A 13,092-nucleotide genomic window follows, 5' to 3' on the forward strand; every position below is an offset into this window, starting at 1 on the left:
AGGGGAGGTAAAGACGCATTCTGACGATCAGACAAAGTATCGCGTAGAACACACCCCTTTATTCAGACGATCAGACGAAGTATCGCAAGGGAGCGTCCGGTACATCGGAGGCGAGCTGGAGACGCATTCTAACGACCAGGCAAAGTATTGCAAAGGGGACGCTCAGGTAACCGAGCTGCAGTGTAGCAGCGCGGATGTTTCCAGGCGGTTAGTCAAGATCTCGACGCAGAGAAGGGGCGAGCTATCAGCACGCTTTCCGTAGGACAAGGCCAACATAATAGATGTACTGCTATAACTACAAGCTGTTCAAACCATTGTTGATCCTTTGCATGAGGCTGTCATCGCTCGCATGCGAATGCAACAACTCTCTTCTACCGCCGTACTCGACTTGTAGACACCACACCACACCACACCACCAATCCACGCGTGTGGTATCATTCCAGATTAGAAATTACATACCCGCCTCCACCGCACGGGTCTCTAGCTACTCTACCTCCGCTTCCCTCCACCCCCCTCACTCCACCCCCCTCGCTGCATGCACTTCATCATCCCACATCGCGCTCCATGCACGGCGCATATCAGTCTCCTCCCGTGCCTTGTAGCAAACGCACTCGCGCTGTGTATATGGTATCTCCCACCAGCAGAAAAAAAAAAGAGCAAAGAGATAAGAAAATGAGAGAGCGGACGAGCGCGGAAACGCGCGTGTGTGTGCGGGAAAAGAACGGGGTATCGTGACTCGCCCTCGCCATCGCCCGCCAGCGCGCCAGAGTCAGACCCAGACCCAAAGCCAGACCCAGACCCAGGACCGCAGACGGACATCAGTCATTAATACCAAACACGCGCCTCAGCCCCTGGAACTTCTTCTTCCGCCCAGAGCGCCCGTAGCTCACACTCCTACCCTGCGCATCGAGCACCGCTCCAACACCCCCCACTGAACCCGTCCCTATCGCCGCCGCCGTCCCCGTCGCAGGTGCAGTAGCAGTCGACACCCCACTCCCCCTGGTCCCGAACCGCGGACGCTTGGGCGCGCCATCCGCGCTCATGGGCCGCGTGGCGGCGTCGATGGGCGGCGGCGTCGCGAGCGGCCAGTCGGGCGTCGTGCGGCGCTGGAGTTTGGGGGAGCGGGGAGATGCTTTGACGGGGGGCGAGGCCGGGGCGAGTTGCTTGTCGTCGTCGTCGGCTTCGCCGATGGGGGTCAGTGGGCCGGCGGGGGAGCGGGGGCGGAGCGGCGGGGGCGCGGGGATGTCGGAGGGGGAGTCGGGGGCGGGGTGTGGGTGTGCGGGGGTGGGCGCGGGGGTGGGTGTCGTTGGCGTCTTTTTCTTCTTGCCTAGGCCGAAGAAGCCGCGTTTCTCTTTGGCGGGGGAGGGGGCGTGCTTGCTGTCACGTAGCGAGCCGGTGGCTAGGAGAGCGCCCTGGGCGCCGTTGGTGTGGCCGTTGGTGACCGCCGGGACCGGGACCGCCGGACGGGTCTGCTCGACCTCCTCCTCGAGGTCTGTCGAGTCGCCGTCTTCTTCGCCGGCCTTGCGGGGGATGCCGCGCACGGGGGTCAGGCCGGGGGGCAGCTCGTAGGGCTCGGGGTCCGAGTCGGAGTCGGCGAAGCGGCTGCGGAAGCGGCTGGGGCGGTCTTCGTCTTCGTCGCTGGAGTCGGCAAAGCGGCTCTTGAACGTGCTGGTCTTGGCGGGAGCTGCCCTCTCCTTGGGCGCCTTGACGAATGCAACGGGCTTGACGGATGCAGCTGGCTGCGGCATCGGCGGGGGAGGCTCGTCCTTTGGCTTCTTGCGGAAGCGGCCTGCGGGCGACAGCGACCTGATGCTGAACCTCGACGACTTCACAGGCTCGGGCGACGATGGCCGCATGGACTGGCGGAGGTTCTGAGCCGGTTTGGGCGGCGAGATCGATCGGACCTGGGCTGGGGCGGGCGCGGAAGCTCTCATGGTAGGTCCTGCGGGCGGGCCTCTCATGGACGTTCTGGCAAAGCCCCCGCCACCCGCTCGCCGGGCGCGGCTGCGCTGGAAGCTGCTTGCTGACGCGTCGGAGTCGCTGTCGTAAGTCGGCACTGGGGCCTTCGAAGCCGGCAGACTCTGTGGTCGGGCAGCCACAGCAGCTGGGATGTGCTTCTTCTGCAGCGCACCCCTCGGCTTGGTGTCGGGCGCGCTCTGGCGAGACGCGGCAAGCGCCATGTTGTTTGTCGGTGCGTCTCCACGCATGCTTGCGCGCATCTGAGGTGCAGCTCGTGGTCCGGGGCTTGCGTTGCCACGCATTGTGGTTCGCATATGTGAGCCCGAGGATCCATCCCTGGGTGCAGCACCGCGCATGCTTGTTCTCATCTGCGGCACACCCGAGCTGGGCGCTTGCGCGCGTGCCGGAGCGGGTGCTGGCGATGGCGTGGTCTTCTTGAGAGCAGACTTGAGGGGCTTGTTTGGTGTCTGCGCAGGCGACGATATCGATGTCCTCGTTGGTGCCTCTGACATGGATACTCGCGGTGCCTCCGACATGGATGCTCGCGGTGCCTCCGACATGGATACCCGCGGAGTCTCAACAGCCTTTGTCGCAGTCTGCGGCGCCGTGCGCGTTCGAAGCTCCGCTTCCTGCACAGGAGCCTGCAACACACGAGCAGCATTGCTCTGTGCCTGCGTGGGCATCTGCGGGTCAGCGTGGTCTCTGGGCCGGTTGACGCCGCTCCAGTGCGCGCGCGCAGCCTCCCAGTCGCTTGTGGAGGTGTCCAGCTGGTCCTTGGCGAGCGACGAGACATCGCCCTTGGGCTGCGGCATGGGACTGTCGGTGACGCTGCTGTCGGCCCATTTGGAACCCAACAGCCCGGGACTCGAACCGATCACCGGGCTTTCGACAATCGCGTTAATACTGCCGAAGCCGCCCTGGTCCTCGGAGATGTCCTCGTAGGCGTCGCTGTACACGCTGCTGTCGTCGGAGATGTCATCGTCGGTTCTGGGGGTTCTGGGTGGCTCGTTGAACTGCTGCTTCATCGTAGCGGGCGTCTCGATCGGCGCGAATGTCACAGGCGGGTATGTGGTTGTGGCAGGCTGTATGTCCTCATCGTCGGTCCAGCCACCGGGTGCCGACAAGGTTTGGAATGTTGGCTCAGGGTGCAGGTACGGACTGGGCGTCGCTGGGAGGACGGCAATGTTGGGCACTTCAACAACCTGTTCCGAGATTGCTGGTAGTGTAGCAGGTGCTGGTAGTGTAGAAGTGTTTGCTGGTAGTGTATCAGGCGCTGGCAGGGTATCAGGTGCTGGTAGTGTAGAGGGCTGCTCGGCTGGTAGTGTAACAGGCTCTGCCGGTACTGCAACATGCTCTGCCGTCGGTTTTGTAAGAGACTTGGGCTCAGGATCAGGCAAGACCTGCGACTGCGCGGCCGACACCGGATCGGCGTGTTTGGTCACACTCGACTCGTCATCCGACGAATAGTTCGAGTCGGAGACATAACCACTGCCCTCGACCGACGTGACGTGCGGCGGCAGCGGGTCGCTGACGGCCGCGTTTTTGGCCGCGAAATCTTGAGCAACAATGTGGCCGAGGCCAAGGTCGGACGAAGCATCCACGGGCTCTCCCACGGACGCCACGGATGCTGACATGGGTGTCGACACGGTCTCGGTGACCTTCTCGGGCGTATCCTCTTCGTCGCGGGGCCGGGCTGTGTCGCGGACGCTGCCAAACGAGGGCAGGGCGGGGCGGGGCTGCATGAAATCCTCAAACTCGTCGCGAACGGCTGGGACGGGCTTGGAGGGTGTAGGGCCTGCGGGCGAGACGGGCGTGTCCATGTCGCCGTACGCGGAATGGCCTGCGATGGTGGGCTCCTGCTCGAAACTGACGCGGACGGTCTTCTTTTTCTTCCCGTAGCCGCTCTCAGAGGCAGTGTCGGACGCTCCACTCACGGAGGCCGTCTTGTTGTAGACTGGCCCCAGAGGGGAGTTGCTGCGCCGGGAGACGGACGGCGACGACTTCAAGGCAGATTTGGCGGGTGATATAGAGCGCTGCAGCGGCTCGTGCTTGAGGCCAGTGAGTACGCTCGCGTTTGGCGCAAAAGTGGCGTGGCGGGCTGGGCTGAGAGAGGCTTGTCTCTCGGTGCGGACGTTGTCGCGGATTCGCGCCACAGGCTCGTTGGACGCTGGCTTGGGCGTTGTGTCGATGCGTGGATACGAGCTGTCCTGGTTCGCTGCGAACTGCGGCGACAGCTGGCTCTCAGCGGGCTGGCCAATTTCGACGGGGATGAAGCTGACTGGCTCGATACGGGGCCTGGCGGTGTTTTCGATCTCCTGTCGTGGCTGCGTGGGTGGAGTGGCTGGGAGTTCTTCGAATCGCTGCGTCTCGGCCACGGGCTCGGGTAGGAGTGGTTGCGCTGCGCGAGGAGGCGACTGCGCTGCGCGAGGCGGCTGCACTGCACGAGGAGGCGACTGCTCGGGCTGCACCGAGTACCGCAGCGGGCTGGGCGTGCGGCCGCGGCCGGCCTGCAGGGGCGCCGACTGGAGGTGCTGTGTGAGGTAGTGCTGCGGCTCTTCGGGCTGCTCGTGCTGCTCGCGGTGGATGGTCATGGCGTCCTGTTTATGGATGAAGGTCCGCGTCGAGGGGTCGTAGACGGCATCGGGCGACTTGGGGTCGACGGGCCGCGGCGACTGGGTCCTGGGGGGCAGAAAGGACCGCGACTGCACGGCGGTGCCCGCGGGCTTTGCGCGCATGCTGCCGCTGGACAGCCGCGCGCCCTCCTGGCCGTGCTGCACGTAGTGGGTGGACACGGGGCGGCTGGCGGCGTTCTGCACCGCCTGGGCCGTGTTGGCGAGGTAGGTGTTGCTCGGGGGCGCCGCAGACTTTGGGGGCGAGGTCGAGGCCATGCGCTGGACGGCCTCCTGGTTCACGACGGGCCCGGCGAACCACCCGTGGCTGGTCGCGGGCGCGCTGGCGGCGGGCAGGGCGGGCGACATGGGGCGCGAGAAGTTGACCGACTGGCGCGGGTCGCGGGCCTCCTCGGACACCTGGGCCAGCGGACTGCCCACGCGCTGTATGCGGTTCGCCGGCGCTGCGCCTCTGCCGCCGCCGCGCTGGGTCGGCGAGCCGCCGCGGCTGACGGGCTCGAGGCTGGAGGCGCGGCGGTGGACGTTGCTGGCGGGCTGCGGCACGGCGGGCACGGGCGGCACGGGGCCGCTGGGCGAGGGGTTGCGGAACGAGCGCTCTGTCATGGAGCCCGAGCTGGACTGGCGCTGCAGGCCCGGCGGGCGCGGACTGCCTCCTTGCGACGACGTCGAGCCGCGGCGCACCATGCGCTTGGTGACCAGCTCGCCGACGGGCGTCGGGCTCGACGTGTGCGAGCGCAGGGCGGCGGCGGCGGCGGCGTTGGAGAGGGTCGCGTCCGACTCTTGGTTGCGCGCAAAGGCCTTGGTGGCCGCGAGCGAGGCGGATGCGCTGGGCGCGGATCGCTGGGGCTGTCGCTGTTAGCATTGCGCATGGCCAGCACACAACAGCGCCTACTGGGTTGGAGGCAGCCCTCCGGCGGCGGGAGAACATGGCCGTGGCTGATTAGAAATTATCGAGACGACTGCACTGCATCGTGTGCCCACGGGATGCCGGGGTCAATTCGAGCCGGGGAATCGGTGACGTATGCGCGGTGCACAAAGAGACGTCGGCCAGCGCACCGTCGGGATGGGCGCGCAAGAATCGAGAGACGGTAGGGGTGCAAAGAATGTGGAGGGCCGGTTGTCTATTTAGTTGGCAGAATGCGGCGCGAGGTGCTTTGATCGTCACCGCGAGTCGTCTAGAGCGGAGGGCCGTGAGCCTTGGCTCGTCGACCACAGCAGTGATGGCCTGCGGCGACGGCGGAAACACGCTCAAACAGCGCATCGCCTTAGCCAAACACGCGTGTTCTCGATTCAGTGCCCGTGCCAGCGTTTGCCAGCGTTTGCCTGCCCGACAGGGCCCTGCAGCGAAACACCCAAGCATCTTCCACGCCCTCCCAAACATCTTCCACGTCTCCCAAGCATCTTCCACGTCTCCCAAGCATCTTCCACGTCTCCCAAGCATCTTCCACGTCTCCCAAGCATCTTCCACGTCTCCCACACCACGGCGCACACATGTCAGGCGTCCCCGTGCCATGTCTGCAAGGCCTCGCTGTTGACTAAACAGCCTGGACGCACCGCCGGCGGACACACGGACCTGATGTGCAGCTGCAGCGAACCACAGCGACCCGCACGATCTGCCAGACGCCGGCGCCTCGAGTGGGCTCGCTAGCTGTCATGACGTAGCCCGATTCACCTCAGATCCAGTTTTCCAGGCACGCTTCACCGCGCCGTCGCTCTGACAATTATTTGTTGTTGAGCGTTAGTAGGATGCAGAAGCACATTATTTGTACGTGTCTAGTCGCCTGTTGACAACGTGCACTTGGTGTCCTAGCCGCCAGCGCCACAATGCAGTCCTGCTCCGCCCACACGCCGTGGAACAGTGTGCACCGCACGAGGCTGTAAGATGCCCCAGTAATTGCTTGAACATCGTTTTAAGCTTTTCGACGCGGGCGGATACATAGCCGACGCACGTCACCCCCGCATCCATCCTCAGATCGTGACCGAACGTGATTGATCTACGTGTAAAGTGAATTGATGCCAGAATACACGAATTAAACAAAGCTGAACAGACATTAGTTGGCAGAATATTACTTGACCATACACATCAACACCGACATGTCTGATCTTCCCCCCCTGCCACTGCCTCCAGGTGTGACCGAGAACTACGTCCACTGCCCGTCCAACGGCCTCACCTTCCACATCCTCGAAGCTGGACACACTCCCCAGCGCGACCGGCCCCTGATCATCCTCACCCATGGATACCCCGAGCTCGCCTTCTCCTGGCGGAAGATCATGGTCCCCCTCGCCGACGCCGGCTACTACGTCGTCGCCTTCGACCAGCGCGGCTACGGCCGCACCACAGGCTGGGACACGTCGCCCTTCGACAGCGTCGACATGTCGCAATTCACCCTGACCAGCGCCGTGCGCGACGTCGTGGCCCTCGTGTGCGCCCTCGGCTACCGCGCCGTCCACTGCATCGCCGGCCACGACTTCGGCGCCGTCACCGCCAGCCTGTGCGCGCTGCTCCGCCCCGACCTGTTCCGCAGCTGCATCATGATGAGCCACCCGTTCAAACCCCCCACAGCCCTGCCCTTCAACACCCGCAACGGCGCCGCCCTGCCCCCGGCCCCCGCGGACATCCACGCGGCCCTCGCCGCCCTCGACCCCCCGCGGAAACACTACAAGTGGTACAACAGCACCCCCGCCGCCGCCGCCGACTGGGCCCACCCGCCCCAAGGCCTCCCCGCCTTCCTGCGCGGCTACCTGCACGTCAAATCCGCGGCCTACCGCGCCAACACGCCCGCCCCGCTCGCCGCCTGGAGCGCGCCCGAACTCGCCCGCATGCCGCACTACTACATCATGCCACTTTCCGCCACCATGCCATCCGCCATCGCCGCCCTGATGGCCTCGGAGGACGCCTCCGCCACGACGCGCTGGATGAGCGACGCCGACCTCGCCGTCTACGTGCAAGAGTGGTCGCGCACGGGCTTCCAGGGCGCGCTGAACTGGTACCGCACCACGACGGACCCCGCGCGGAAACGCGATCTCGAGGTGTTTGTCGGGCGGCGGATTGAGTGTCCGACTATATTCATCTCGGGCCGTAGTGACTGGGGCAATTTCCAGGAGCCGGGGGTGCTGGAGGGGTTGCAGGGTGCTTGTGCGGAGTTTAGGGGCGTGAGGTATGTCGAGGGCGCGGGGCATTGGCCGCAGCAGGAGCAGCCCGAGAGGGTTGTTGAGGAGATGCTGGGGTTTCTTGGGGGGTTGTAGCGTGGAGGCTGCGGTTGTTGTGGGTTGAGTGTGTGGCTGGCGTGTGTGGTGACTGTAGAGTAGGGGAGAATTTGAGCGCCTGGGAATGCTGCAGGACTGTGCGGGCTGTAATTCAGGCCCTGCCCTAAAACACCGGCTAGGAACTGTAGACTGGAGCCAGGAACTGTAGACTGGAGCCAGGAACTGTAGATTATAAGTTAGGGACTATAGAATAGAAGCCAGGAACCACAGACTAGAAGCCAGGGACTACAAACTATAAGTCAGGAACTACAGACTGAAGCTCAAAGCTGCAGTGCCGAAGCTAGGGCTTTAGACCAGAAGCCAGAAGCCAGGAGCCAGGGGGTAAAGACGCAAGATGTTTTATACAAGAAGACAAGATAACCGCGCAGAAGTATGTACAGTACACAGTACATTAGTCTTCTGTACTGCGCTTTCTATATCTTCATCTTAGTCTTAGTCTTCATCTTCGTCTTCGCCTTTGTCTTCGTCTTCGCCTTTGTCTTCGTCTTCGCCTTCCTCTGCAGCTATCCCCGTCCACAGTAGATAGATTACCCATGATCATCGTTTAACGGCTGGGACTGCGAGGGGATAGGGATGGTGTATGCTGTGTGTTGGGTTCCAGACTCCAGATTCCAGATTCTGGAGACTGGAGACTGGAGACTGGAGACTGCATACTGGAGACTACATACTAGATTCCAGATTCCCGACTCCAGATTCCAGATTCCCGACTCCAGATTCCAGATTCCAGATTCCAGATATCAAACGCCAAAGCCGCACGCTAGATGCCGGATGTCAACCACTGCACACCAGACGACGCAGACCGCACATCAACCACCAGAAAAACAGCAACACTGCGCTGATCTTAGACTTGGGCTGTTGGGTTAGAGGCATTGAAGTGGGGATGTGTGGGGAACGCGTGCGTGGAGGAGAAGTGGGTACAGTGGGTAAGGCTGCCATACACTTGGGCGGGAGACTGTGGGGGTGGGGAGGGGGCGGGGGATTCTTTGTGTTTGTCTTTAGTTCATGTGTTTGAGGTGGTTTGTTGGTTGTTCTTTGAATAGGGTTGGATTGGATTGGATTGGATCGATGGCATCTGTAACGGGAGATGAGGCGTGGACTGACGGAGGGTTTGAAATGCGTGCAGCGCTGTATTGCAATTGCAAGGTAGAGGGGTTTATTAAGGTCCATCGGTCTGGCGAGAGTTCAATTGCGTCAATGTCGCTGAACTGTATTTGCTTGTCACGGACCTACCTGACCTACCTGACCTCACCCTGCACAGCGTGCCACGCAACTCTAAAGACGTCGCATCTACCCAGACTCACCTTACAAGTACTACAACGCCGTCCACACTCCACAACGACCATGTCAGTCAACAACCGTATTGTTGATGTCGCAGAAAACCAGCCGGCGCTGTATCAGGCAAGGCGCGCACAAACCTGATTCGGCAATTCTCTCGTGTGCCGGCCGTGTCTTGGCAACGGGTGTGTGGCAGCTGGAGTCAGGTTGTCACGGCAGCGGCGGCCAGCACACGCGTCCACGACAACAAGCAGGCAAAGTTGGCGACGGAGTGGCAGGGGTGGGTTAGAGTTATGAATTGTTGGTCTGGAGTGTTGGGAGTGAGCAATGGGCAAGTGGCGACTGGTGAGGGATTCAAGTGCTATGAGGGCGTGCGACAGTTACACTGTCTTGTCCCGGTCGGTGTCGGGGTGTGTTTCACGCGCCGATCGGCACGGCGACACAGCAACGGCGAGACGTTGCAGCTGGCTGGCGCGAGACCAGCGATCGCTGCATGGTTACGACGCTGCTGTGGCGGTATTGGTTCGTGTCGTTCGTATTGGGGGTTGGGGCTGCTGAGGACTCGGGGTGTTAGTGGCAGCAGCATCACGACGGCAATCAGGATCAGTGCAACACGCCCGTCTCCCTCGACGGGCGGGTCGTCGTCGCGAGTAGACATTCGATAGATACGAGAGATTGCGGTTGAGGCCTGCGGTTGGGGCCTTGCAGCAGGCGCGCCGTGCGTGAGTTCGCAGCGGGCGTGTGCCGCGCGACCCGGAGCGGCGTAGCGCGAGGACGGACAGACAGGCAGACTCAGCAGCGCTCTTGGCGAGCAGCGATAGCAGGCTCAGCGCACGCCGGTGGTGGGCGGCCGTGCGCAGAGGCCCTGCTATCTGCGAGGTTTAGCATGACGATGGCGGCGACCGAAGCGGCAATAGCGCGCAGGGGCAGTGCCGCTTCCAAGAGACCAACCAGCCTCTCCGCTGGGCGCTGCAACCTGCAACCTGCAACCTGGAAAAGCTGCAGGCGTCGTCCACACCCGTCTGCTGCTCTCCGCCGCCGCAGCCCGCCTCCCATCGCCATCACCCTCGCCATCGCCCTCGCCCGCCGCTTGTGCCCGCTGCGAACGCTCGCTCCCACTCGGACCGCCCGCCGCCCAGCGCCCGCTTGCGTGCGACCCACCGGCGGCGCCATTGCCTCAGCCGCCTCGCTGCTCGCTGCACCCACGCTCGCTGCCTCGCCGCACTCGCTGACGCTCGCTCTCCTCCGCCGCGCCCATGGCTCACTCGCAGTCCGAGACGCCCTTCCTGGCGCAGCCCGGCTCGCCCGCCGACGGCCTTGACGACGCCCCGCCGCCGCCCGTCCACCGCGTGCCCGTGGGAGCCCACGCCGACAGCCAGCACTTCCCGTCGCGCCCGTCGTTCCAGCACGACCCCAACAATTACTCGGACCTGTCGACGCCCGGCAGCGACCCGCGCCCGCTCGGCGTGCCCAGCCGCAGCCCCAGCTCTACGCCCTTCCACGACCAGTACCCCTACGACAGCGGGCTGCCGCCGCGCTCCATGTACTCGAACCGCTCCTACGGCTCGCAGGTCCCGCTGGCCGGCGCCGGCATGTACTCGAGCAACCACTCGCTGCACAGCATGAACTCGGCCCACCCGGCCCCCTTCACCGACAACCCCTACAACCGCTACAGCACCGCCCCGATGAGCAACGCCCACGCCATGGCCGAGATCAACCCGAACGACCTCGCCGACGACGACGACTGGGGCATGGGGCCCGAGACGCCGCAGCAGAAGCGCCGCTCGTTCGTGCCGGGCTTTGGCGTCTCGCGCGACGGCAGCCGCAACGGCTCGCCGGGGTCGTCCATTGCCGGCGGTGTTGCGGGCGCCGGCGCTGCTGGTGGCGCCGCTGCCTTTGCCGTCTCGAACATCAACGGGGGGAGTGCCAACGGCAGCGGGAGCCACATCGGCGGCCACTCTGAGCTGCTCGCCGAAAAGTCCGAGTGGTTAAAGCGCGACCACGCCAAGCGCAAGAAGCGCATGTGGATCGCCATCTCAATCATTGCCTTTATCGTCATCGGCGCCATCCTCGGCGGCGTCCTCGGCGCCCTGCTCAACAGGAACGGCGGCAGCGGCCACGACGGCCAGCACGGCTCTGTCAGCGCCGGCGACGTCGCCTCCGACAACAAGGACGACCTCAACAAGGACTCCAGCGAGATCAAGGCCCTGATGAACAACGCCAACCTGCACAAGGTCTTCCCCGGCATGGACTACACCCCGCTGAACTCGCAGCGCCCGGACTGCCTGACCGTGGCGCCCTCGCAGAACAACATCACCCGCGACGTCGCCGTCATGTCACAGCTGACCAACTCCATCAGGCTCTACGGAACCGACTGCAACCAGACCCAGATGGTCATCCACGCCATCCAGCGTCTGGAGCTGTCCGACATGAAGATCTGGCTCGGCGTGTGGCTGGACGACAACAACTCCACCAACAACCGCCAGATCGCCCAGACCTGGGACATCCTCGACGAGTACGGCTGCGACTACTTCAAGGGTATCATCATCGGTAATGAGGTTCTGTACCGCGAGGATCTGACCGTCGCCCAGCTGCTCACCCAGATCACCAACTTCCGCCAGAACATCACCAGCCACAAGTGCGACCTGCCCGTCGCCATGGCCGATCTCGGCGACAACTGGACCGCCGACATGGCCACCAAGGTCGACGTCGTCATGTCCAACGTGCACCCCTTCTTCTCGGGTACTTCCGTCGAGGACGCCGCGGCCTGGACGTGGACCTTCTGGCAGCAAAACGACGTCGCCCTGACCGCCAACGACAACAACATCAAGCAGGTCATTGCCGAGGTTGGCTGGCCATCGGGCGGCGGCACAAACTGCGGCGGCGCCGCCTCGTGCACCGGGGGATCGGTCGCTGGTATTGACGAGATGAACCTCTTCATGGAGGACTGGATCTGCCCGAGTCTGAAGAACCAGACCGAGTACTTCTGGTGAGTACTGCCGTGATGATCATCCACCCTTCTAAGACAACCTCATTTATATGTACACGACTAACACAACCAGGTTCTCCGCCTTCGACGAGCCCTGGAAAATCCGCTACAACGAAAAGGGCAAGGAGTGGGAAGACAAATGGGGCCTGATGGACGTGAACCGCAACCTCAAGCCGGGCCTCAAGATCCCGGACTGCGGCGGCGCCGCGCTGCCGTCTTTCGCGTAATCTCCTTGCTTCCCGCTTCGACAATCGATATTTAGCGACACTTTAATGAGAGCCCCGCCTCCGGGCTCTGCATGACGGCTCGGCGTTGGGCGGCGCTTCCCCCTTAGTTGCGCGTTTGCGGTTTCTGTCCCCCTTGCTGACTGGTTTCTGGGCATCTGCGGTTTTTTGGGAGCGGATACACTTGCATGGCTGGTTCTTGCGTGAAGGCGTTTCGAGGCGTTTGGTACGATATGCGATGCGATGCGATGAGGCAGATGAAGGCGAAGACGAAGGCGAAGGCGAACATAAAGGCGAAGGCGAAGGCGAAGACAAAGACAAAGGCGCGCGGTCGGCGCAACCAGGTATATTCTGTGAATGAGTGCGGTGTGTGCAGCAAAGCGGTTCCGAGATGGACCCGGACATGGATGTGTAGATATTGGCGCTGTCGGTGCATATAGCAAGAGCATACAAACACAAATGCGAGCATGTATAGTTTTTCTTAGCCCGCGCGCTGCGTTCCAGTGATGCGTGGCTCCCGCGGCACAAAGGATCTGGCTCGGGATTCGTTAGGGAGGAGGCGCGGTGAGGAGAAGCGTCAACCGCAAGTCAGGGCGTACAGGCAATACAGTAAAAGGCAGTACGGTACACCGCACGCACGGCAACACTCCCCGCGCGCCGCCCGTTCCGTCTTCGATCGTAGCACACACTGCACCCCCACCCCCCGCGCGGCTCGCAGTGGCGGCTATGTCGTGTATCCGCGTGGTGA

The 13,092-nt window shown here is 63.2% G+C and overlaps 3 protein-coding genes across 3 annotated transcripts; 2 read left to right on the top strand and 1 right to left on the bottom strand.

Annotated features, from left to right (window-relative positions):
• Positions 1-818: 818 nt before the first annotated feature.
• C7974DRAFT_407790 (uncharacterized protein) lies at positions 819-5,517 on the bottom strand (the record flags this gene model as incomplete). The annotated part of the gene is made up of 2 exons (XM_046143267.1): positions 819-5,435; positions 5,482-5,517. 2 exons carry the CDS (start codon positions 5,515-5,517, stop codon positions 819-821), a joined length of 4,653 nt encoding a protein of 1,550 aa, XP_046002832.1.
• Positions 5,518-6,683: 1,166 nt separating this feature from the next.
• Positions 6,684-7,835, top strand: C7974DRAFT_299779 (Alpha/Beta hydrolase protein; the record flags this gene model as incomplete). The annotated part of the gene is made up of 1 exon (XM_046137770.1): positions 6,684-7,835. One exon carries the CDS (start codon positions 6,684-6,686, stop codon positions 7,833-7,835), a length of 1,152 nt encoding a protein of 383 aa, XP_046002833.1.
• A 2,271-nt stretch (positions 7,836-10,106) lies between these two features.
• On the top strand, positions 10,107-12,828 carry C7974DRAFT_382882 (glycoside hydrolase superfamily). The gene is made up of 2 exons (XM_046140717.1): positions 10,107-12,120; positions 12,194-12,828. Exons 1-2 carry the CDS (start codon positions 10,388-10,390, stop codon positions 12,345-12,347), a joined length of 1,887 nt encoding a protein of 628 aa, XP_046002834.1. The 5' UTR covers positions 10,107-10,387; the 3' UTR covers positions 12,348-12,828.
• Positions 12,829-13,092: the final 264 nt, after the last annotated feature.

This window comes from Boeremia exigua, assembly GCF_020726555.1.
Source record: "Boeremia exigua strain MPI-SDFR-AT-0100 chromosome Unknown C7974scaffold_1, whole genome shotgun sequence".
NCBI lineage: Eukaryota > Fungi > Ascomycota > Dothideomycetes > Pleosporales > Didymellaceae > Boeremia > Boeremia exigua.

Bases quoted from the DNA above. Each gene is read 5' to 3' on its own strand.
- C7974DRAFT_382882 (XM_046140717.1), top strand. From the start codon at position 10,388: ATGGCTCACTCGCAGTCCGAGACGCCCTTCCTGGCGCAGCCCGGCTCG. The intron at 12,121-12,193 runs GTGAGTACTGCC...TAACACAACCAG, and splicing joins AACCAGACCGAGTACTTCTG to GTTCTCCGCCTTCGACGAGC.